Below are 23,976 nucleotides of genomic sequence, written 5' to 3' on the forward strand. Positions count from 1 at the left end.
AACTTTGGACCCACGTGTTAGACAACACTCATCTCCTTTGTCAGCAAAACAACATTTCCGAGCATCACTGTCTTACCTGGAATGCTGAGTAATCCAGATCTGTGACACTGGTGGATGGGGTGGATGGAGTCAAAAAAAAAAAGTCAACATAACAAATGTCAGTGAGTTCATACGTAGTAATAAACAGCTACGTTTTAGACACGACACTGTCTGACATCCTTAAAAGAACATTTCAACAAGTTAGAAACAGACCGCTGCTGTTTGTTGTCTTTTGTGTGTGGTTTGTACAGTGGAATTACTCTCATCATACAAGCCTGTATACAAGCACAGTATCAGCAAACAGGTCTTTAACTACTACAAGTGACAGTATTAGAGGAACTGCACTTTCATTCCCAGGCTATAGCTTTCATTATTGGATAATAACTCTGAAACAGGACAAACTAGAGCTACATTTGACTCCTCATGTGAACCCAATTCAAAAGTTAAACAGTAGAATCTTAAAGTGGTCTAAAATAGAAATATGTATTTATTACCACAGATAGTGAATTGTATGATTTGTTTGCTCTAATGAGTACAGAGGTGGAGTTAGCCATTAGCTTAAAACAATAATAGCACTTAATTTGCACCATTTTATCATGTGATCTGCATTGTTGAAAAATAAAACCTGACCCATAATTTTTTGTATTTTCATCTACTACTGACCTGTGTTTAGATATGCGATTTAGTTCAATGCCTCCACAGACTGTATATAAAAGATGGAAGCTGAAGTCAAAAATAAATTCTGTATCTGATTAGCAAAATATGAGAAAAAGACTTTTTAGCTCCCTTGACCTATTTCCTCATAAATTATGGTTACTTTTTTTTACTAAGAACATTAGACTTTAGTTCATGTTTGACTCGCATACAAATCCACCCCCTCACTCAATATGTATTTGACAACATCAAGATGGTGTTTGTTAAAATATTCAAGGGTTCAAAACATAACTTTACTATCAACTGGCAACATCACAGTTGGCTACACCCAGTTTTGTTAACGAGGTCTGTTAAGGCTAACGTCGGTTTTCAATGACACTCAGTATTGATGTTAAAAAAGGTCACAGAATTACTAATTTTCTATAAAAGTGACATGTGTTTTCTACCCAGGAGATGAGTTCTATATACCTTAACAAGTTCAGCTGTGCACCAGAAGCAGGTAACTGTAAAACTGTGTGATCACATGAACTTCAATACTGATTGATGATGACACAAGGACAAAAAAACAAAACATAAAACTGGATTAACAAAGAAAGCTGATAACCACACACAAAACAGCATTTATCCCTGAAGTTCTTGGTTTTGCCAAGGCTTTTGTCAGGCAAGCTTGGTTACGTCAAGCTGGGTTTTTGGTGAACCCCCCAGGTCACAGGACGTGATGCTAGTGTAGCTAATTAGAGAAGTTCCTCCTGCTAATTGTATCTTTGGATCAAGTATCCTGACTGAGATGCCCAGGGGACTTATAGTTATGCAAGTTATGGGAATCCCAGCGCTAACTGTGCTAGCCTTTTCCATTTGCTTACTGTATTTATGCTAAACTAGGCTAATCACATCTTGACTCTCATATAACTCAAATATGAGCCTGTCCATCTGAATGTCACTCTATGAAGAAAATCTAGTAAATGTACTTCAATGTGAATGACTCCGTTTGATGTATCCACCTGCATAATGACATCACCCAGTTTTAGATTGTTTTATTTTCATCAGATAACTAACCAATAGGATTGCAAAGAAGATTAAATATCTAGAATTATTCTCATGTTTATTGTAGGGGTGTTTTGTATCTCGCAGTATGTCCCATGAAATTTCCTATGATCTCATCTCCATGTCAGCAATATGTAATGTCCAAGCTTTCAATCAGCTTCAGTGTTTGTCACTCTTGCAGTGACAAACACTGAAAAGCATAAATAAATTAATACGCTGTACTTTTCCACAGAGATGTCAGAGACTCTAGTCCTACGAAGCCTTTATCTGCTTGGCTTTTTTAGTCTTGGGTGGTATGATCTCAACCTTGAAGGGGACAAAGAAATCTAAAAGAGCTTTTGTTTCTTTCAAGTCCAGAGAATACTCTTGTGCGATCTTTTCGGGACTCCACGTCTGAGGCTGGTGCTGGTGGCTGCCCATAGCCTTCAGAGCCTCAGCAATGGTCAGTTTACCAATGGGAACATCTGTGAGCTCCACCAGGCCCAACGGAGATGCTGGGACACTGAACTTAAGAAGTCGTCGCTGTTCTCTCCCCGCCGTCACGTCCTTCGATACCTGAGGGAAGAACAAGCAGTGAAGAATAACAGAATAACAAAAATCAACATTTAAAAACTTTTGGCCAGTGCACATGCAAATCCCACACAGGAAAGTCAGGTTTGAAGTTGTGAATGACAGATTGGCTAATTTCCCAAGTTCAAAAAGTTCCCTATCGCAACACAACAAGGACGTCCACCTTACGTTTATGATACTTTGTGGCATAAAGGTAACCTAATTACATTTGCAATCATAAATGTAACAAATAATGCTAACAGATTTTTTTTTTATTATTAATCTAACAGATACTGAGTCCATTATTTATACTCTTAGATGCATGCATTAGTTAGATTTTATTTTACAGAGTCAGGAAAGAATATGTACTGTCTGATGCTATATTAGATATGAAAAAAATGACTTCCAGTCTCAGCGTCAGCAATATTAAGCTTATTAATTTAACACTCTTATTGGAACTTGAGCATAACTGGACAAAACTGGATTAGTGCATGCCTAACATGCATCTACATATTTGGTTGTTCCCTTTGAAATGTCTTGAGATATGAACAGCTATGAACAGATAAAAGGTCAAATTTAAGTAATGTGGATGCACATGAATATTTGACTATTCTGATTAAGAAATAGAAGCACAGTCACAGCTGTCCTCCTGCCATCATCCAGCTATGGACAGCCATGGCGGTATAAATTGGTCTGGCAGAGCTACAGAGGATTCAACTCTTCTTTTTCAAATTAAAAATTAAAAACTGAAAATAAAACTGATTCATTACAACACAGCCAAGCCTAGAATCATGGGAGCTGCAGGTGATTTATCACTGGTGGCTCACTACCATCAACATGGTTTGTTTGATGAGTGTTGATTAGGTTTTTAAATTTCTGTCACCTGATTACCAAGACATAGATGGATAATTCTAAAAATAAATAAATACATTTTTTTTTTTAACTCGTGAGCACAAAAGCTCGACCTATTGTTTACGAAGACCAGCCAATTAGAAGAAAACAGGCTTAAAGGGAGCAGCAGGAGATTAGGCAGCTTGTTTTCAGACAGCAGCTGAACAGAGCAAAGACTATTTTTGAACTGTGTTCATGCAAAGCTACCTTAGCAGAGTCCAAACATGAAACATATGTAGCTGACGATGATAATGATAGTTCCCTTTTAACAGCCAGTGTTAATCAATAATGTCTTTCTTTATTCTTCATAACACAGAATACATGAATGTCTCAACTTTGCAAAGATTCGACCTAAACGTCTGAATGACCCAAACTGAGAGCAAAAACACTGACAAACAATGAATGATTGAGCAGAGCTGATGTAACAGCATTCAAACACTCAGGCAGAGTCAGTCTGACCTCTGCTGCAGCCGGTGCTGGATCTCTGGACTCCACGTACACGGACCTGAGGTGGTCCAGCAGCGGCGCGTTCTTCTGGTTCAACGAATCCACTTCTGAAAAACACAAACCGACGTGAGAATCGTCCCCGAGATTTCTGAGGACACACGGATGAACGGTGAGCCTACCATGACCCCGGGTTAACTGTTACACAAGCCAGCTAGCACGCACTCACTTACCCTGCGAGCTGGAGGCTGTCGGTGGAAGCTTGACCGAGTGCCGGGGCGCCGCTCGCGGCTTGTCCTTGGAAAGTTCTCGGTGCACTCGGTTTTCCAAGTTGTAATTCCTGAACACACGCGTAACCCGTGCACCCATGTTTAACAAATTGTCAAAGCCAGCTATGAATAAAGTTGATTCAAACTGCCGACGGCGAGCGAGAAGGTTCTTTTTACAGGCGGAAATGTGAAAAGCGCAGAGGGAGCAGCAGCGACACCGTGTGGTTGGATGAGTTTATTGTTCCCCGTGTCTTTTTTTTCAATTGCCAAACGTAAGGATGCTGGATACAGGTCTTAGTTAACTCAATAAATTAAGAAATAAATAATTAATCTCATAATTTAATTGAATGTTTTTAATAAAACATATCTTCTTTTGTTTTGTTGTAAAAACCTGACTGCTAGTTTTAACAAGAAGAATCGTGATCTGAATGCACTGTTGTGTCAAACACACTTGCTTTGCCACGTGACGAACTCTTTATAGGCTCCTTTTAAGAGTTATTGTATTATTTAAAAAAAGAATTGTTCACATTACCATTTGTGCAGTTTAACAGTCAGTGTAAAACAGAAGAAAGGAGAGTGACAGAGAGAAGAAAAAAGAGAGAAAGAAAAATAAATAGGAGAAAATCTAAATACAAAGGACACAGCGTAAGTAAAGTAAGTGTATGTGTATGTTTGTTTGTTACAAAATATACTTAACAATTAGGGTGAGAAGCCAACTATGTCTCCAAGGAGCCCTACTGAAGATGCAAGGACATATGTCCTAAACTTTGTTTTATCCAATAAGATAAACTTATCTCACTTTGTACTCATTAAATTTAAAAACAATAAACTCACTAGGACAGTGTTTATTGAGGTCAAGAGATCCAAGGGTGGTTTTCCATATGGCCATGAAACAATCTTCTGTTTCAAGGCACTTTTCTTTTCCACTATTTAATTCCCAAAACTATCCATCTTTATATACACAGCAGAGTAAACCCAAGAAAGGATTTAGGAGATGATTCAGTAAGAAAAAAGCTTCAGACAGCCTCAGCTTATGGTGTCATTGATCACTTTGTATATATCAGTTATAACCCTAAAATGTCCAGCAGAGGGCAGCATTTAATACTCTATCACATTCTAAGTGGGGTTATATGGCTGGCCTCTTTTTGGGGTTCAAGCTCATCAGACGTGTTTTTCAAACATGAACTGAACTGGCCCGTCAGGCCTGGCACAGGGAGGCTTTATTTGTTATTGAAGTAAAGGAAATAAATGAGCATTTAAACAGGTCAACAGATGCCGGTCTTCATGTAAGGCAAGAAGCTGGGAACACATCTGGAGGTATTTATCTGCTCAATCATAAAGAAACAGCTCACAGTATTTTTGTGAGGAGTGGAGGAATCAGCTCCCAAACTGGGAGCTGATGGAAGTCAATAAAAGGCCAGCCAGTGATGTTTCAGTTACATCAGCTACTGTCTCAACAAGAGACAACGTGAGGTAGGTTTTATTCCAAAACAACAACAAAACAGTGCAGCTGGAATATGAGAGCTGCTGATGACTGCTTATCATTGTTGTCTGTGTGGAGTCAGCAGATAATGTGACAACTCCAAATATTTCCTCCTCCACCACTTTCTGCTACAGTAATAGAGACAAGCTGCGCTCATGATGTGTACAATGGATTGGCATTGTGGAGACTACGAATGAGGCAGAACAGACATATTTCAGGGGGTGCCGGTGTCATTCCACATGTGTTCATCTGGAGCTGAACAATAACGCAAACAAGGTGCCAAAAAACTGCAGTTCCTCTAATGTCCAAAAAAGAAAGTCAACCACCCATTTTTAAACACACAAACATTTCACAGCCTGATAGAAAACATCAGTTTTGGCCTTTGTGGTTAATTTCTCCTTTCATAGCAACTGTATATTTTCAGGAAAGGCTCAAGGTTAGGGGTGTGGCTGCTTTATTGACATGTTAGTCCACACCTCTACTAACTAGCATCCCTGAATTAGACCACACAGACTGTTTGTACTTTTAGTATTTTTTGGAAAATAAACTTTTAATAAAACTATCTGACAAATAATATTGTGCATTGTGTGCTAGAGATGGTCCAAGAAGTCTGTTACCTAACAATTATCAGATGAATGTGTCTGTGCATTACATCTGTACAGTTTATAAATACAGCTTTGCTAGCTAAACTTCACTGGGCCAAACTCTAATGTTACACCAAATTACAACCCTGTCAGCCAACGGTACATGAAAAAATAAGTGATGTAACACACTGAAGTGTTGATCAGCATTTGATTCCACAGCTGTAATGGTGCCGTGGCCATAGTACTGCTCATACTGTAACACGCTTACAGGACACAACACACAGCGAATTGAAACTTCTGCATGTTCTAACTTTATTTACAAATGGTAAAAAAAGAGAGACCAAAAAATATATTTTCGCTTTAACATAAAATATATACATTTACAAGTGTTGCTATCAATTGTGTAGAGCAGGACAAATCTCAAGTACAAATGTGGAGATGGCATTGTAGTTGAGAACACCTCAGAGTACTTCACACAGATCTCTAAAGCTCCACAGAAGCTTATTATATTAGAGGTCGTCTCCTCTTATCTTGACAATTCAAACATTCCTACTTGGAATCACTGCTTTTCCTAAACAGACACTCATTACATCCCACAGAATTAAAGCCACTGTTAGAAACAGTCAGAGACTTCAGAAATACCCACATGGAAAAGACAAAACTCTTACAGTAAATGTTTATGTATACTGCATGTCTCATACTATGATTTTTCTGTGAGATGACAAAAAAAAAGACTACTGTTTTTTCCCATAAGTATACACTCATTACCAGAATGCAGTCCTGATCTATAGATCAGTAATCATTAAGTAGCCCTGAGGTAAATGTGTGATTTTGGGCTGTGTAAGTACAGAACTTTAAGATTTATATCACAACATTAAAGTCAACATTCCAAGATTGTTTTGTACGCAAAAAAGTTCAAATAAAAATCTTCAAATGCTAAAAAGTTGTTTTTATTCAAATAAAACAAATTATTAGAAGTATATGTGGGTGGGGGCGGGGTTTAACATTTCTGCCAGTGTTTCACAAAGCTGACTCTCTGCCAATCCTGAGTCAGGGAATGTTTCTCAGAAAAAAGCAACAAACATTAAATTAGCTCATGCAAATTAATTATCTAACATTACCATTAACTGTTTTTTATACATATAAAAATTAAAAAATAAGAGTAAAATCTGGTATAAATTCTGTGCCTAATCAAAACATGGATCCATCCACTGTGGAAATAAGGGAGGAGCTGAAAGTACACCGTGGATACCTTTAGTGCCCTCCCACTGGGACATATATGCTGCTTTCTCTTTGTGCTTGAAATGAAAAATAAACACACCACAAACAAACTCTCTATTATTCTGATTCTGTATTTCAAGTTCATTATTTACCTGAGCAGTCTGACATCATTACAGCTTTCACCAGCCTAGCACTCTTTAACTTGGCGTTTACAGCTCCATGCGGGTATCGCAGTACGAGAAGATGTTATGGTGAATGTTTGGACCATGATTTCATTCTTGGCTTTGGAATTATTACACACTCGTGAGAATAAAAGCAAAAGTTGTGATATTACAACAATACAGGTGATAATAAGATGCGCTAGAAATCATGAGATTAGGAGCAAAACTTGCCTGACTGATACCAGCTGTAATGTTACAAGATGCTCATACTATGTGATGGAAGCTGGATTTGTGATTTAACTTTGTCTCACACCATCAACACTTTTCTTGTAAAATTAATCTTTGAACATTCCACCTTTTTCCCATTTTATTTTCTTGAAATCTCAGTTCTGTTTTATGGAACAGTGGCCTTACTATCCTGTCATAAGACCTGGCTCAGAGTGAGGTGTGAGGTCATTCAAACTGCACACGGATCAGCTGGCGTGCTCAGTACACTCGTGATGTCAGCACTGCGTGTGAGAGCAGGAGGAGTAGAGGTACAGCAGGATGAAGCAGTCGATCAGAAGGATGCTGTAGAAACATCTCTGTGTGTACAGACTCCGACCCCTCTTAAAGCGAGTCAGCAGTACAGCCAGCAGTAAAAAGAAGGTGGCCATGTTCAGGAGGAGGAACAGGCGTATGTAGGAAGCCGTGCTGGGTAAACTGTCGCTTCCTGCTGTGGCGACCATGTGAACTTCCTTGAATTTGCGACCCTTAAAAAAGCCCCCCTTTCTGTTCTTGCGGCTGTCCGCGTAATCCACAAAGGCTCGTGTATCTGCATCGCCCTCTTCTGGACTGTCATCATATGTGCGCTTTGAAGTTCTCTGTCTCTCTTTCTTTTCGTTCACCTCAATCTGTGCAAAAATGTCAGGTAGAGTCTCTGAGAGCTTGTCTCCGAGGTTCACTCTCTTCCCCCCCTTACCTTTGCTCTGTTTTCTGGACATAGCGAACATCTTCTCAATAGCTTCCTCCGTCTTCTTCTTGTCAGTGAACTGGAGGAGGCGCTCTGCTGTCTTTCGGAAGCTGACGGTGTTGAGGACCCGTCCAAGGATGTGCCTCTCCATCTGCTGGAAGACGGGCTTGACGTGTTGGAGGTTGTCCTCCATTAGGCTGACGTATTCCTCCACTTCCTCTGGAAAGCTGCTAACCTCAGCTGCTTCCTTCTCAAATACGATCTTCTCGTTGTCCAATAGCACCATGGCAAAAAGTGGCTTGCTGGTGACCTCTGCAGTCAACAGGTAAATTGTGTAGATGTGTTTCTTGGTGGCCAGGTAGATATCCACCCTCTCATTATCTCCACGCAGGCTAAAGCTCTGCACATCCACACCTGGTCCAAAGAAAATGTAGGCCATCCTAGTGTGAGGGTACCTCAATGGCATTGTGACATTCACATAGTTGGAGCCATTATAAGGGTATCCTCGAGGGTAATTCCAGTAGCCTACCACCCCTTTGTTACTGTAGTTTGTGTCGTCCATCCAGAACATCTTATATTTATCCTCCCCGTGTGATATAAACGCTCCATGAACACCATCTACCTTTGTACCTTGGAATGGCAGCTCCGTGTTGTGAAAGAAGGCACTCATGGCACGGACGGGGCTGTCAGGATCCAGATGGATGTGGTCGACAACAAGCAGGAGCTGTGGATGAAGAAGGAGCAGGTTCCTCTGGACATTCCTGATCTTCAGTTCTGGATTGTAAGCAGAACGTCCTTCTCCTCGGATAAAGATCATGCCCTTCCTCTCTATAGCAGCTTCCACTCTCCCCTGAGCATCAGCAGCTGGCCCCACCTTGTACTTTAACCACTTGGAATCACAGGCTTCTGTAACCTGTCCAGCCCATGGCTTAAAGCAACTCCCTGAGAAGGCTGAGCTAAACAAAACTGCATTGTTTAACAAGGTATACTTTGGTCCATAGAGTGCCTCAGTGACGAACGGGACACCGTTGGGCGCAAACGTGAAAGAGTTCTGATCAGGGTGTTCGTGGCCGGCATTAAAGTTCCTCCACCCTTTAATCCACTCTTTGTACTTGTTCTTATGAACAATGTCAAAGATGGCACGTCCCCCCAGCTTCCCTGACTTGAAGGACAGAAAAGAGCTGTTGGTTTTGACAGGTAAAGCGCTTCCATATGTTACCACGCCCCAGTCCTCAAAGTAGTGGAGCTTGGGTGTTCCAAAATCTGATGGGGGTTTGGGGACCAGGCCTGGGTCATACCTGCAGAACCAGAGGACATATATTATTGACCCCAAATCCAAAAAGTTGGGATGCTATCTAAAAATAAATGTACCAATTCATGTACCAATATTTCCTGAAATCAGGAAAAATATTTGCAAATTTTCAAACCTTTCAAGGAAAAAGAAATTGTCTGAAAATTTGAGCAAGACAATGCAAAACCACATCCATTATGTATATGAGTGGATTTTCTAAAATCAATGACTATATTTCATCTTAAATATGTTTAACTGAGTATCAGACTCATTACACCATTTAAAAGAACCATCATTGACTGGGCTGTGGCTGGTGTTATTATCCTAGAGCAGTCATTTTTATTTTAAAATAATATTAAAATATTAATTAATAGTATTAAAATGTTAATCAAGGTTAATTGAGCACATGTAAACACAGAGACTGGCACTGATCTATTTAATGCTGACCGCCAGAGAAGACATTAAGTACCTGGATGACTCATGCCAACAAAGTCACAAGAGATTCAGACAACAACTCAGTCACAGACCAAAGGGCCCTGCACAGCTGCTGTCACCACAGGATGAGGGTTGACCACATTAACCCTGCAGAAGCAGGCAAAGGTACAGGAAGAAGCTCAAGAACTGTGGCACAGATGTCACTGAGGGAAACATCTCTCCACAGCTCCACTCCTGGTGGAAGGACATTTCACAGGTGAAATTTGGAGGCCCTGAAGTCTCTACACTTCTGAAATGGTATCAACAACCCAGTGTAAAAGCCTCTGTTTGTGCCTCTCATGATAGACCAAGACTGCATCTATCTTACAGAAGCCAGGAGTCATGTCAATGTACAGTCTTAGAGCCTGAACAGGGCAAAGTATGTCAAGTATGTGAGTGCGTTGATGTTTCCAAAGCAAACAGATCACTTGTCGCCATGCCTTTGCTAGATCTACCACTGGCTTCAGCCTCCTCTCATATACCAGGGGACTTTTAGTCAGAAATGATGTCTGACTCATTCTCAGAAGGTGAGGAGAGGCTCATGTTAAGAGCTGCTGAGCCTCCAGGAACTGACCTGATCTGGTGCCCCCATTGGTTATCATGATACATGTTATCTTGTGGTCTCACACAGCACCACAGCCTTAGAGGGAGGAATCTATAACCACCACTTCCCCGTGGAAGGGAAGTGATGCAAAGGAATACCACGAGTCAAAAAAAGTCCAGTTCCTCCAGGTGTCCACAGACTGAAGGCACTACTTCAACACTACCACTGGCCTGTTTTGGTCCATCTGGGGGTCAAGGCCCAAGCTGTTGATCCAAACCTGCAGGGGGCCCCAAGAAAGAAGCCCCAGTGGCTTCCACGACTTCTGTCAGTTTCCCCAGCAACTGAACAAACACAAGAAGAGTTTTTATGTCTAAGACAGTCTGCATCTGAGTAGGGCCGCATGTCAACTAATTATCCAAGTATAGAAAAATCTGCAAGCCTGTTGCTTTCAAGGGAGAAAGCCACAATACACTTGTTAGGTGTTGGTTAGCACCCAAAGGTCGGTGACCAAGGCCTCCCAGTAGCTGAAATGTTGCAGTGAGAAACAGCTGACAGCAAAACTTTGACAGTCAGGATGTCAGGCTCGAGTGCTGCCTTGCAGTTCTCTCAGCTAATGCCATGCAGCCGCAGTTGATGCAAGAATAATTAGTGGGGGCCTGTCTCATGCTCATTGCCAAGAGACGGGCACCTCTCATGGCCATCTGTCCTGTTAAATGGATGATCTTCCAGCCTAACATTGGCAAGTGTAAAAAAAGGCAACAATTTATCATATTATCCATTTAAATATACATGCAAAATTGACCAAATGACCAAAAAGTGACCCCTGACAAGATGTGCAGAAGTGTATGTTAAAGTACTGTCACTAACAAAAAAAATGATGAAATTAACCTGAGGAGCTTACCAAATGAACTCTGTGTGGAGAGTACACCATCGCTGGCCTTTTCCAGCTTGCCCCGGCCCTTCCATTACCCTGTTTTGATGAATCAGATCTGCCAGCCAGTTTCCACTGCCATTACGCAACACATAGCGGTCCAAAAATACCAGCTGGCTCTCTGGCCCGTAGAACCAGTTATAGTTGGAATCTGCAATTGCTACAGTTCGCTGAAATCCTGGTGAGATGGTGAAAACACAAAGAAGACAAAAACACCATATTTCATTTGTAAAGGATACACATGACAAATAAAATGTTGTACTGAGTGAGTTTCAGGTTTGTAGAGCCAAAAAATGTGCAAAAATAGCACTTTAAACACTATGAATCTTTGCAAATTACAAAACTTAACCATGCAAAACTCATTATGAAAGGATCTGGCTTGTGATCACAAATGTGTAACAAAAGTGCATTCCCAACTTAAACCTCTGTGGCCCAGCTCAGCTCCACACTAAGTGCAAATTGTTCACAAAGTTTTGTTGTCTATAATTACATAAGGAAACTCTTGCTCTCTGTTGTTGAGAGGGTTCTTAGAAACCCGTTATAGTAACTACAACATGTTATCACAGTAAATCATTTGTCAAACCCAAACACTCGGGAACTTATAGCACAAACACTGTCAAGGTAAGTCTCTTATAACTTATAAAGTTATAAGACTTATAAGACTTATAAAGCCCCTGCTTGAGTAATTTACACTCAAACCAAAGTTAATGTCTTCATTTTATCCTTTGCACAGCAGTACTTAGATTAGTTTTGCATTGGACCATGGGTAGAATTATATTCCTTGTATCTGTATAGAAATTAACCTTTCTTCATTTAACTTTAAGTAAACTCTTTTTGTCAGTTACACTGCAAATGAACTGACAATAACGTCTATGAGAACGTTGGTCATTTATATTTCAACTGACTGACTCTCTAATCCTGTCAACAGTTTTAGAACATACAAGCAACCATACAAAATACAAAGATACACAACAATCCTCCACAGTCTTTCAGCAACACCCACTACAACTGACCTTCCACCTTTTTTCATTATTCATCCTCCAGCTTGTACTTCAGCCTAGCCTTCATTTTGCTTGGGTGGCATCTGTTTTTAGGTGCACTCACACTTTCCTGACACAGACAACTCACAATGTCATGTTTGTCAGGATGATAAGAAGGTCTATTCCAACTCAGGAGATAGCATGGGTCAATCCCTGGCAATGCCAAATGCATGCATTGGAGTAGGTATGATGGACAGGGCTTAAAGGGATGAAAGCGTGTGTACACTGGTGATGTGGCTTACAGTAAGCGTTTCGAGTGCTCAGGTAAACACAGAGGTTTTACACAAGTATCAAACCAGGTAACTGGAATATATGGCACGATGTAACAAAAATCATCTCATTGGATAATGCCTGTCATAGATATATGGAAACTCAACAGCCCAAAAAGTTACTATTTAGTTACTATTTAGAGCTTTTTTTAATAGCTCTCTGAGCTCAGCTGCTCTCATCCACCAGTAGACTCTGTGCTCTGGTGGCGTTTTCATAATCACACTTAAATCCAGATTGGAGATGGTTGGCGTGGGTAGTTTTGCGTAGTATATTACCATGTACTATGATATTTAGAAATCCAAGCAGTATAATTTGCTTACTTTACTTAACTTGTATGGACATGCAGTGTTTATGTTATTTAATCAGTTATTTTTTTATGCCTGTCATAGATATATGGAAACTCAACAGTTTCCATATATCTATGACATAAATCTTATATGTCATATGAGTTAATGAGAGGAAAGACAAAAAAACACTACTCCTAAATTTCGGATTTAGTCATTTAAAAATCGCATCTCCTTAAATTACATGTCAAAATGCTACTGACTTATTATAAGGTTGTTATCTATTTCAAAATCTATCTGGAAAAGTAGCAATGGTAAGTAAATCTGCCATTTATATAAAATGGCATATGGACATGCAATTTAAATTACAGGGGACAGCGATCATTCAGGCTGCTCCGAGGCCAGTTTGGGATAATCTGGCCTCGTCTTCCTGTCTGGTAGGAGGAGAAAGCTGCTATTGTGGCTCTGAAGCTCAGGCTCTCCTGGTCAGTGCAATTAGAGGTGCTTTCTGGGTGCAGAATTGCTGCTCAGCTACAATATAGAAACTGTCAGCAATTGGCTGCAAAATGCCTGAGTCTGACCTGGGGGCCCCTCCTCCCACTGCTACCCTCGCCCTGACCTCCAGACAAAACCCCCAGGACACCACAGATCTCCGCATGCCTCAGCACAGCTTTGTCAGACATCCAGAAAGGTAATAACTACACGCATGCATGCCCCATATCAGTTCAGAGGAGAGGGTGCTCTCCAGCGGGGCAGCCTGAGGTAATTTTCATGCCTAAGCTAACATAATGAGGCCTTTGGCTGGAAGCGTTCTAGTAGGCATAAGCCAGATGTCTAGGCCACTCATAGCTGAATAAACACTTCCTCACAAGTTACTGACTTTTTATGTGCTTGCCTAAATATAACCATTACAGTAAAATAAAAAAAAATCACATAATTAATTTTGCTGGCAGCATGTGGTGTCACTGTTACCTGGCAGGATGGTCCTGTACAGAAAGGCAAAGTGTTTAAGTAGCCAAGAGTGGTCGAAATGGCCGATGGCAAAGTGGCGTTGCACCAGGAACATGTACTGGAAGAGAGAGCGGGTGGTGTAAGTCCCATATGCTACTCCTTCATACAGGGAACCGTCGGTCACATCCTGCAGGAGAACCATGGACTTCTCCATGATGGACAGGACTTGCTTGGTCCACAGGTAGGCCTCCTGAAGGTAACCTGGAACACAGGAAGTTCAGATGGTGTCAAAAAATCCAAAACTAAATTTAAATTTCAGTTCATGAAACACTTTCAGAGTTTCAGAGATCTGAGGGTGCCATATAAAGAAAGCTTCCATATTTAGCTGTGGCTACATCACACAGCTATGCTACACTGCACCATATATACTCCTTTAGACATAAACACAGACCAGATCACACACACCGAATCTACTATGAGAACATGCAGCCACATAAACACTGTAGCCACAGTTCACTGAGGAATCACGGGCTGTCAGCAAACTCTGGCTGACACGCTCCCCACAACACCCCCCTTCTCTGAGACATGGTCCACCCATTGGAGCCATCCCTGAATGGGTTTGGTTTGGTTGGGTTTTGTGCACAGAGCAGGTATTTACAAGTCATCAAACAGGGACACAAAGACTACATTTACACAAACAGGGCTTAAACAGTGCTTACTAAAGTCCAGGAGCCAACTTCAGAGCTGTCTGTCACTTTAAAATAATTAATGTCCACATCCCGTCATTTCACACATTTAAAAGGAAACTGCGATATAGAAAAGAACATGGATACATTTTTGATTTGATTTTGCTGTGAAATGAAGAAAGAAAGAAAAAAACATATAGCGTTAGTTCAGGCAAGCCATTAAGTCAGGCTCTACCACAATCCTGGCAGATCAGCTGATGTCTGTCCCACCCCACATCAGCTGATATCCTTCTACACATCCAGTTGGCAAATTTCATACAGGAAACAGAGTTCAAGCCGCTTAAGTTTTCCAACAGTCACTGCACATCTGTATTCTGTTTCGCAACCTACTTCCACCCCAACTTCTCAGGGAAGAATCAGGCTTTTTTTTACTACAGTGAGGTACAGAGGTATTAATAATCACCATTCATGTATGACGTGACAGCTAAATGTTGTCCACAGAACATCCAGAAATCGAAAAGATGGCACACCACACAAGTCACTGTACTCGTACACCAACATTTACAAAAAGGGAAAAAAGGCTCTATGAGCATGTGAGCTCATACACATGTACATAGAGTAGCTGTTATCACAGAGTCTAACGCTGTGGACAGCTGACCGATAGAGGGCATGATGCTCTAAGTGCTAGGAACTACAGCTACCAGCTCAGCCTTCAGAGCACTTTCACTCTGCACTCCAGAGGAATGTGAAACAGCAACTTTCCACTAATGCTCCTGGACTCGCCGAGCAATCCTTCAGTCTCTCGGGACAGCCGGTTAGTTTCAGGCAATACGGACCAAAATTAACATCTTGACACAAAAATGATCTTATCCCTGACAACAATATGTGAGATGTCACAAGGACATGTTCTTTTTGAATGGACGGATCAATAAATACTCGTCTAAAAGCAAGCGACAGAATGGTAGTCGCCTCGCAGCAACGCTTTTCTTTTTTTCAGCCTGGTGGTGATCTGGGTTTTTTGAATCTGAAGAGGGAAGAGGAAGAAACACGAGAAAAACCCCCTTAAAGATCAAAAAGGCAGACATTAGCACTTACAGTAACACTATCAAATATTTGTGTATGGGTGATTATCGCTTACAATCTTGAGTGCATCACTTCATGCATCAACACCAGAAGACAAAAAAATAAACATAACTAAGCCTTTAAGCTGCGACACTTGAATGAAAATAAAATTGATTTGGTTGCAGTTTTTTAACAGAGCTGTGTAGCTACTGAACAAATGAAGTAGTTCCAGTCCTTAAACAAAGTTTAAGCAAAGAAGAGATCATTGTTCCATGTTTTTCACATAAAAGCTCAAATGTCTATAAATAAATTCAGTATAACTCAAGCCACTCTTCTGTTGTTTCTTTAATATATGTTTATTTTGAAAAAAAAAAAGTCTATGTAAGCAGATCTGCCTCTTGTTATACTGATTAAAATTCTTTGACCCTGTGTGTCAGATAAATAATAAAATGACTTTTGGCCAGTTTTGATATCTGACCTGTAGGAATGGGCGTACACTGCTACAATGAAAACATCTTTAACTCATTCTCAAACTGGCAGCAGTGTGCAAAACGCTTTTTTCAGATAACCTATGAAGAAAAATATAGTACGTAGTTTTTGGCAGCGATAAATGGAAAGCTTTCAGTTATTCAGAGCCAGGACTGAATTTAATGCCATGCCTAAATTAAGTTTGAATTAAGCGCAGCGTTACACATGACGCCTGAATGAAGCTGCTAAAAAAGAATCTTAAATGAAGCAGATTTTTTCTTTTTTTTTGGATCACTTAAAATCGATCATATGTTGCCAAACTATTAGGAAGTTCTTCACCCCAGTTAGTTTTTAAACTCACATCTTTGCATGAGGTTGTTTGTAAATCACACTTTAGTGTGTGAATGTGTGTGTGAATGGCTGGATGATTGTGTATAGTGCAAAGCGCTATACAAATACAGACCATTTACCATTTAAGCAAATTAAATATGTCATAAACAAAGCACCCAAGCTGAGGAAAACACAGTGTATTTCCTCAGTAATGCAGAGCAGGAGCAAAGTCATTTTTGGGGAGTAAAATGAAACCAAGCAAATCAAGGTCAGGTTGCAACTTTCCTGAGATGTCACAGGACTGTGTGCTTGTTGGTAACCTTTATAAAAAAAGAGCAGAAATAAAACCACTGTGACCACAGTGGTTCCCGGCAATTGAGCTTAAATTTAGTTTACATCAGGACTAAATCTTAAACGCCAGAAAACAATTTGAGAACGTCTTGATTTCCTTCCTCTTCTGCTTCACATACATATTTAGTCGATGGTGTTGAGATAGTGAACTGGAGTAATCATGGCAGATTCTGCAAAGGACATGCTCAAGATAGCGGCCCCCATTTACTAACATGTGCAACACAAAAGAACTGCGCAAAGAGTTTTTACGCAAAATCACCATCAGATGTATGACACGAACACAAAGGACAAATGTGTTCTTGCTGTATGATTTGCATATGATAGGGAACAGGACTCATTTCAAATCAGCCACAGCCCATTTCTCTAAATAAGGATAGCTATAAAAGGAAATGCATTTGCACTGAAGAAAATAAAAAGAACCCTAGGTTTCTCTTCAGCACTGTAGCCAGGCAGATAAAAAATAGTTGGGCCAAGTATCCTTTTAACCTTAACTAATGAACTAATGAACCGTGAATCTCTTCAAAACTAAAATTTAAACCACTAGATAAGAAGTTACTCATAACCATCTCACATACGTAACATTATCTACAGCTACTTTCAGTAGCATTGATCGGTTGGAGACTCTTTTTCTTCAATTGATCTTTCTGAGTTAACTTCAGTAATTACTTCCTCCAAACCATCAACATGTCTTTTAGACCCTATTCCTACAAGACTGCTCTGAGAAGTTCTACCATTAATTAATGCTTCAATGTTTAATAATCGCTATGTACCACAGGCCTTCAAGCTGGCAGTTAAATTAGTAGTTAAATTCTTACATGAAAAGCCATCACTTGACCCAGCTTTCTTAGTTAATTATAAGCTATAATATTTTATTAGAGCGATTACAGCATGCCGTAGGTGTTAAAGGTACTGCAGTGCGGTGGTTTGAATCATACCTATCTAATAGAATCCAGTTTGTTGTTGTAAATGTAAACTTAGGTTAAATATGGAATTCCACAGGATTCTGTGGGAGGAACAATTCCTTTTACATTACAACACATAGTGAGGTTTCACTCACTATGTGTTTATGCACCTCTCTGCATATAATCATTAGTAATTATTAATCTCTTAATCACTGACTCTCTTCCACAGTGTGTATTAATCCTGTCTTCCGCTTATTGAGCCTGGTTCTGCCAGAAGTTTCTTTTTGTTGAAAGTGAGCTTTGCCTTCCCACTCTCACCAAGCACTTGCTCATGTGGGGTTTTCTATTTTTTTATAGATCCTTTTTCGAGTAAGTGGAGAAAGTGGTGACAATGTCGTAAGAGAGAATCCTGTACTGCTAGGACAGAAAGAAAGGAAAAAGCAAAACTGGAGAAACTTAAATAACAGTGTCCAAAGTCTGAGGAGCAAACCAGAAAAGGGGGCAGCTGTCTAACATATAAAGTGTAAAACCAAAACTAAAACTACAGATTCTGACACTGTTTTAGCAAAAACAATAATTTTACTTGAGGACAATCCCCTCACTCATATTTTGAACAGTCAACAGGAGCTAACTAGCTAGTATGCTGCTTTCAGTCTTGTGTTCTTCCTACCACTCAGTCAGGTTAAGGTTGTGCATATCATTCAGTTGCTTACCCAAAGGTGATTTTGCCCAGCTGCTGGATAGATTCCACATTGACTCTGTCTACGTGGCAGTCCTTCTACTCTAACAGGAACCTGCAGCAGGTCTAGTACTGCTTTATGTGCTGCTACAAAGTTGTGCAGAACAAGAATTCAATGCATACATTTTCCATCTGCCTTCCAAGACGGTGGAAGTGAAGTTTACCTACATGATCAGAGGCTCAGACTGAGAGAAAAACATCATGGAAGCAGATTAAGTGGAAGACATGGCAGCATGAAATGTCTCAATATCTCACATTCGTGTAGAAAAACAAAACAATTGATCATGTGTTAGTGCAACCCATCCCCCTAAGGAATTCCTGGAATCAGACTTTGGACCATGTTTGACTGAATCCCTTCAACGAAATCCAGACAAATGAAAATCGTCTAGTCAGGCTGCATTTTGCTTTGTTTGCAGGATTTCTCTCCAACTTCCAAACTATTTGTGGAAAAATATTTCTTCATAAAAACATTTAAGGCACACAAAACAGAAAACAAAACAGAATTTTTTGTGGCTCTTTCCACAATTCAAAATTATCACCAGTGTGAGCAATAAAGTACAAATGGACAGCATTATTGGTGTTCAGTAAATAGATTCTACCTAAATCTGTTAATTAGTGCGACCTTTCTCTGGTGCATATGTGCAGAAAACACCAGCAATTAGAGAAAAGGCTGCAAAAGCACACAAAGCACCAACAGAAATACAAAAATCATACAAAACACAACAGAAATATTTTGGGGAGAAACTAATGTGCTGGAACAACTGTGGAAGTAACAGAAACCAAAACACACAAAGGATTGCACTGAAACACGCTTTAGAGGCATTGTCTGTGTGACGAAGGAGAAAAGGAATCAAGATAATGTGTGTTTTAATCACACAATTTGGCAGAAGACTGTAGATAAATGTTTGCTATAGACCATTTATTGTTAGTGTGTTTCTTCAGGAGCTGTTTCTCCCTGTTTGTCTCCACCTTTTACACCGTGAACAGAAAAATCTGCATGTGAACATGGCAAAAACCCCATTCATGGGGTCTGTGTGGACACAGTGGAGGATTATAAATACCTTGGTCTGAACACTGACAATAAGCTGGACAAAACACAGAAGGCCTCAAAAAAAAAACCCAAACAATTTCTTTTTCCTGAGAAGTTCTTTAATATCTCAAAATGTTTTATGATTCTGTGGTGTGCACAGCAGACTGAGAATAACATACAGCAACAAACTCAAGAAACGGATCTGCGAAGCCAGAAACGTAATCATCACACACTTACCCTGCATCATGTAAACCAGACTTCCTGTGAGCAGAGCCACACAGTTGGTAGGCTGATGGTTGTGTAGGTACTGAAACCCCCACCCTCGGACGTAGGACTTCTCATACATCAGGCGTGATGCGTTGCCGATCACCTGCAGGAAACGTTCCTGCTGGCCCTTGTTCAAGTACTCATACAGGAAGTCGTAGGCAGTGGCAAATCCAACTAAAGAGTGTGCAAGAGGAACTTCATCCCAGGGAGCGTCTTTAACAAGCCTGCAATACATAGATCAGGACAAAACAGAAGGGAAAGCATCAGGAAGTGGAAAGAAATTGCAAGTATGAAATTTTCACTCTTTTCAACAAAATCCTGGCAAATGGCTTCTAATGAACAAGAAAGCCTTCCTTTGCAAAGGCTTTTAATTAACATAGCAGCTGTAAAAGGGCTGGTCTCCTTGAAAGCAAAATAAAGACGCTAAATAGGATTTATCAGCAAAATTACAAGTGTACCAACAAAGCGAGACATTAGAAATGCAGCGTGGGTAGATTCTCTCCAGGTTGGATCTAAGACTGCTGACGTGTGAACTGCAAAGTGTTACTTTTGAGAAAAAAAGTGAAAGCAACCATTCAGTTCAGGTTAATTAAAGAGAACTGAACTACAGATGTGTGGACTGCATTTTAACAGCCAATAATTGACATCATGGATTGTGCTGAGATCTACACAAAAGCTCTCTTAAGATCTAAACTGGACTAGAGTCCTGTTATCACCTCCAGTCTAGCTGCAAGGATAAATCGCTAAACACTAAAGCAACAACAACAACAAATAATAGAAATCTGTTCATCTCAACTGAAAAAACCTCCTGTGTAAATTTGAATCAGTTTGCACCTCTGTTGTAGAGAGTGGGTCAAAAGAGGACAGTAGGCAGCATTCCACTTCAGTGTGACACAAAGTAAGCACAGGGTGTAGCATCCTAAATACTGTCATTTTGGGTAATTTGACTAACCATCAAGCCTAGTTTGTTGACTTTCACTGTAGTTGTACTACCTTTCACAGAAATTTATAATGCTGCTATAATTTCATTTTTCAAGCTTTGGCATCTGCAGTCTACAAAAACATCCAGTACTAGTTGGAGCAACGTCAGCAACCAGGCTACAAAGAGTCCAATCTGTTGCAAGTGCACGCCATGAAAGCAACAGGAAGTCTTTAAAAAAAAAAAGGGGGGGGGGGGGGAATTCCAAACGGAACAGACTTACAAAGATTTCAACTTTCAGATACAAAAATATATTCAAGGCACATTTAATAAAAGTTCAAGGGATGGAGAATAATGATTTGCAGTTAGCCAATACTGACCGATCACATATGTATCCTGTTGTATTTACCATTTGTATACATGTTGTCTGATATGAACCAACATGAATTTTTTCATTGCTTTGTGCAATTTAGACATTTCATCACATAGTCTTTCTACCAAGTGCTTTTAATGGTGATTTAGTGAATGTTTTTTAAGGTAAAACCAAAATCATGCCACATGGGTATATTCCTACTCTTTTAATACGTTTCTTTGCATTGACTGAAAATGGCGCATGAGTAGTGGGGTTCTGCCCTGCAGCACGGTGTGCATTAGACAGTTTCACTACTATCATAACTAGGGATGGGTACCGGTATCCGGTGCCATGATGGCACCGGTTCTGACATAAACGGTAGTAACCAGACCGAAAAGCAGCGCACATTTCGGTGCTTTTTTTTTCTGAGATGTCATACACTTTGAATTCTAGCCAATCATTTTACGTTTCCGAGGATAGTAGGCGGGCCCAGGTACGTACGTTCTTTTAGAGCAGAGCTACAGATTAAAAATGCCCAAGACGAAGCGGTCAAAAGTCTGGCTGTACTTCACAGCAAAAGATGCAAACTCAGCAGCTGCAACAAGTGCTTTAAGCTGATACTGTGATACTGTCAAAGGAGGTAACACCTCAAATCCGATGAAACACCTGGCGACGCATAGCGTTTTTTTTAAAAGCAGAAAAATGCGCCGTATTTGATAGCTTGCTGCGAGACCTCACACCGAGCGCATCTACTGCAGGTGTGGTGGTGACGGATGATGATGGCAGCAGCAGCCGTTCTTCTCTGCGTGAGTAGCTTCATGTTGTTCGTGTGCAATTTACGTTGAGTAGGCTAACCACGTTATTACATTAATGCATGTAAGGTGAACTAGCAAACACTGTCGTAGTTACATGCAACTGTCTTCTTGTTTGATGGCAGATACTCCCTTCACCCTGGCCAAAAAGGCTAAAATGACCAAAGAAAAAGTGGGAAAGAGTTAAACATGAGAGGTTTTTGGACAAAGTTTGTTTTTTCCATTGTTTAAGCTGCTTCCAGCCAAGAGTGATATCATATATGCCCTATAGCTGCAGAAAAGGCTAACATTGTTATCTTTTTACAATAAAAACAGCTGAACATGAGAGGTTTTTGGACCAATTTTGTGTTCTCCATTCTTTAAGCACCGGTTTGAGCACCGTTTAAGCACCGGCACCGTTTCAAAAGTACCAGTTTGGCACCGGTATCGGATAAAACCTAAACGATACCCATCCCTAATCGTAACACACTATATTGCTATACTGAATTGAGGTTTTCCAATCACTTCCATGGACAAAAGTGTATAAAATCACTGGGAATTCCAGTGTGGTACAGTGATAGAATGCCACCTGTGCAACAAGTCCAGTTGTGAAATTTCCTCACTATTAAATATTCCACAGTCAACTGTTGGTGATGTCGTAACAAAGTGAAAGCAACTGATTTTATGTGGTAGGTCACATAAAATCAGTCAGCGGCTGCTGGGGTGCATAGTGCTCTTAATGCTTCAGCATTAGAGTACCAACTTTGGGGAAACAGTTTGGGGATGGCCACTTCCTGTTCCAACATCACTGTGCACCAAAGTAAAGTCCATACATACATGAATGAGTCAGTTTGGTGTGGAAAACTTAACTGGCCTGCACAGTCCTCACCTCAACCCTGACAGAACACCATTGGGATCAACTAGAGCAGAGACTTCCAGGCCTTCACATTAGTCTCTAACCTCAGATATGCACTTGTGCAAAAATGATCAAAAGTTCCCATTAAAACTTCTAAACTTTGTGGTTATGTATGCAGTTAGCTCTGCTTTGTGGTCTATGGACACACACACCTTCGCAGAAGCCGAATATTCATTCATTTGAAAATCAGAGCTTTTTTTATGTCAAAATCTGCCCAAAGGACAAAAAAGAAAAGAGAATAAAAGTTACTGCCAACTTGATATTAAATTATGCCAAAACACACCTGTTTTGCTTTTATATATTTCTCTTGTTTGCTTTTTATTCCACTATTTTTATTTTATTCCGGCACACATGTACAATGACAATAAAAAAAACAAAACACACACACACACGCACCAGAGAGGCAGGCACCATTCTGCCACAAAGTAGAAGCTCTTCATTGGAACATGGTTGTTGCAGGCGTAATTGAAGGTCATGAATACCACAGCTGACTGATTCCTGGAGCCACTCTGCAGAGGCCCCGAGAGGTTCAGTGACCACAATAAAAGTGCGGCCAAGTAGAAAACTCACAGTGTGCTCTTAAGACGTGAAAACACATGCTCAGTGGCTTTTCTTTTCTGCACTGTGGCACACATCCTAATGTTGTGAAAAATGCCCTGTAAATTGCACTAATGCCAATCTGGAAAATCCCCCTGGCCCTGTTCAGTGGTTGGAGGGAACATGGCAACCGTGCAGTGGAATGAGAAGGATTAAACTGTCCCTTTAAAGCAGAATTCACCTGAGGTTCTCTTTCTGTTCTTGTCACACTGAGCACCTATGAAACAACAGGAATGCTTTATAACATACAAACTGACAAGTTTAGATAAGGGAGAAAGATAATTCTGCTGTGAGTGACACAACAGATAATGATGTTCCACCACTGGGAACATGTACTGCCAAGAATCTTCAGCTGCATTTGTATAGTAGCGCGATGAAGACAGTCAATTATCACATATATCAATTTTGACATCTTTAATATCGAATGCTGATTTCAATAAATTAAAAAGAAAGACAAATTAGGCTTAGAAATATGGACTTATTCTCCACA

The 23,976-nt window shown here is 40.3% G+C and overlaps 2 protein-coding genes across 3 annotated transcripts in view; both read right to left on the reverse strand.

The window, feature by feature from the left end:
* Window positions 1–508: 508 nt before the first annotated feature.
* Window positions 509–4,091, reverse strand: ndufaf4 (NADH:ubiquinone oxidoreductase complex assembly factor 4). The gene is made up of 3 exons (XM_085132185.1): window positions 3,855–4,091; window positions 3,637–3,731; window positions 509–2,292 (listed from the first exon to the last, which is right to left on the reverse strand). Exons 1-3 carry the CDS (start codon window positions 3,988–3,990, stop codon window positions 1,990–1,992), a joined length of 534 nt encoding a protein of 177 aa, XP_084988311.1. The 5' UTR covers window positions 3,991–4,091; the 3' UTR covers window positions 509–1,989.
* Window positions 4,092–6,252: 2,161 nt separating this feature from the next.
* dse (dermatan sulfate epimerase) overlaps window positions 6,253–23,976 on the reverse strand; it is a 28,799-nt gene continuing 11,075 nt past the window's right edge. For both annotated transcript variants that reach the window (XM_085132177.1, XM_085132179.1), the window contains 4 exons: window positions 19,882–20,135; window positions 14,098–14,337; window positions 11,502–11,709; window positions 6,253–9,589 (listed from right to left, as the gene is read on the reverse strand). In XM_085132177.1, the coding sequence (XP_084988303.1) occupies window positions 7,843–9,589; window positions 11,502–11,709; window positions 14,098–14,337; window positions 19,882–20,135 (2,449 nt within the window). In that variant the 3' untranslated portion in view covers window positions 6,253–7,842. The remainder of the gene's footprint in view (window positions 9,590–11,501; window positions 11,710–14,097; window positions 14,338–19,881; window positions 20,136–23,976) is intronic.

Source organism: Neolamprologus multifasciatus, chromosome 15, assembly GCF_963576455.1.
Source record: "Neolamprologus multifasciatus chromosome 15, fNeoMul1.2, whole genome shotgun sequence".
Classification (NCBI taxonomy): Eukaryota; Metazoa; Chordata; class Actinopteri; order Cichliformes; family Cichlidae; genus Neolamprologus; species Neolamprologus multifasciatus.